At 45.3% G+C, this 1,569-nt stretch overlaps 1 protein-coding gene across 1 annotated transcript in view; it reads left to right on the top strand.

Annotated features, from left to right (window-relative positions):
- The window catches only part of LOC102305506, a gene marked incomplete at its 5' end in the record, with an annotated part of 3,261 nt that continues 1,692 nt past the window's right edge, over positions 1-1,569 (top strand). The window contains 2 exon segments of the mRNA XM_005952713.2: positions 1-749; positions 931-1,100. Of these exon segments, the coding sequence (XP_005952775.1) occupies positions 231-749; positions 931-1,100 (689 nt within the window).

Here is a 1,569-nt window from a genome sequence, read left to right as displayed (position 1 = left end):
TCAACCATGTCCACTGAAAACGAGTGACTCCTGCTGGCTGTGCTCCAGGGGTAAAATGGGTGGAGTTTATCTAAACGCAGGAAGGAAAGCTTGAAGAAAGCACCGCTGTGGGTCCAGCACAGAGCCACAGCCTGCTGGGTGAAAGCAAAGAACAAATATAAAGAGTGTTCACAGCAGCAAACAGGCTGACTGACCTTTGACCCTCACTGCCCTCAGTTATTACTGTTTATATGATGATGATGATGATGGTGAAACGTTTCTCCCATGAAGGCGTCCTTTCCTGCTCTGTGATGGACAGAGAAACCTCCATGATGAGCACTGCTGCTGACGAGCTGCTGGAGGCCAGTTTCTCCAGGATAAAGATTTTGGACCGCTATAAAGATCAGCTTATAGCCCTGTCTGAGGAGCTCAAGGAACTAAAGCCAAAATATAACAGGACAGGATGTGTTAAGCTTTTTTCAAGCAGATCATCTTCCCCATTGTCTTGTCCTGAAATCACTGAATCACTGGAGAAGTTGCAGAAGATAGAAGGTGAACTCAATGAAGCCCAGCAAAAAACCGAGGAACTGTTAGAGAAGCTGAAGATTTCTACAAACAGCCGTGAGCACGTCGTGGAAGAAATTCTGTCAGCAGCAGCAAAAAGATTTGAAGTCAAGAACCAAATTAACTTCAGCTCAGCATCAGCTCGAAAACTCATCCAAGAAATGTCTGGATGTGAGTTTCAGCACATCCTCGAAGGAAAAGTGGTGGTGAGGTTCTGTTATTTCATTTTTACATCATCATTAGTGAGATCTAAACACATACTAAAGGTTTAAAAACATATCATTCATGCTTTTATGGTTTATCACTGCAGCAGTTTTTCCCTTAACACTGACAAACTGATGAAGAACAGAAATGATTCTGTTGTAACCTGTTCTCTCTGACGGTCAGGTTGGATCTGTAGATGGTGGAAAGGAGTTGCCACTTCCTGAAGTCATTCAAATGTCGACAGAATTAATCTGGAAGAATCATGTGACCGAAGCCAGCGAATCACTGAGAGCTGCAGCTGACAAGATCAAAGGGTTCATCTGGGACCTTTGTGGCCAATTCAGCTACATTGTGTGAGTTTTTCTCTAAATATATAAAATGACTCCACCACAGCTCTGACTTCCTGTAGCTGTTAAACAACCAATGAAATCTTCTTATGGCCTCTCACGTCGCGATGAGACACATAGTCAATAGTGCGCCAACAACCCTCTCTGGGACACGCCCCCCTCCCACTGGGGTTTACATACGTGGGACTCTCCACCATTTGGTCTTAAAACTGAAGAAGGTTCTCGGATGAAGCGTCTTCACAAACTCGAAGAAGTCCAGTCGGCTCCGGGAGTATCCTGTGTAACTGCGAGAGATCAGCTCAAAGGGAAACCGTTCTCCAAGAAAACAAGCTCGACTATGTCACAGGTGAAACTCCACCGTGCACATGTGGCACATGTGGCAGGGATCCATGTTCATAAAGCCCAGCGACACTCGAACCACTTTCTGAACCTGCGAGGCTTCAGACGTCATCCATGACGACACATTAGGTGATCA

Source organism: Haplochromis burtoni, unplaced genomic scaffold (assembly GCF_018398535.1).
Source record: "Haplochromis burtoni strain Fernald_Lab_line unplaced genomic scaffold, NCSU_Asbu1 Contig_2054, whole genome shotgun sequence".
In the NCBI taxonomy this organism is placed as follows: Eukaryota; Metazoa; Chordata; class Actinopteri; order Cichliformes; family Cichlidae; genus Haplochromis; species Haplochromis burtoni.
This window is presented reverse-complemented; position numbering and strand designations above follow the sequence as displayed.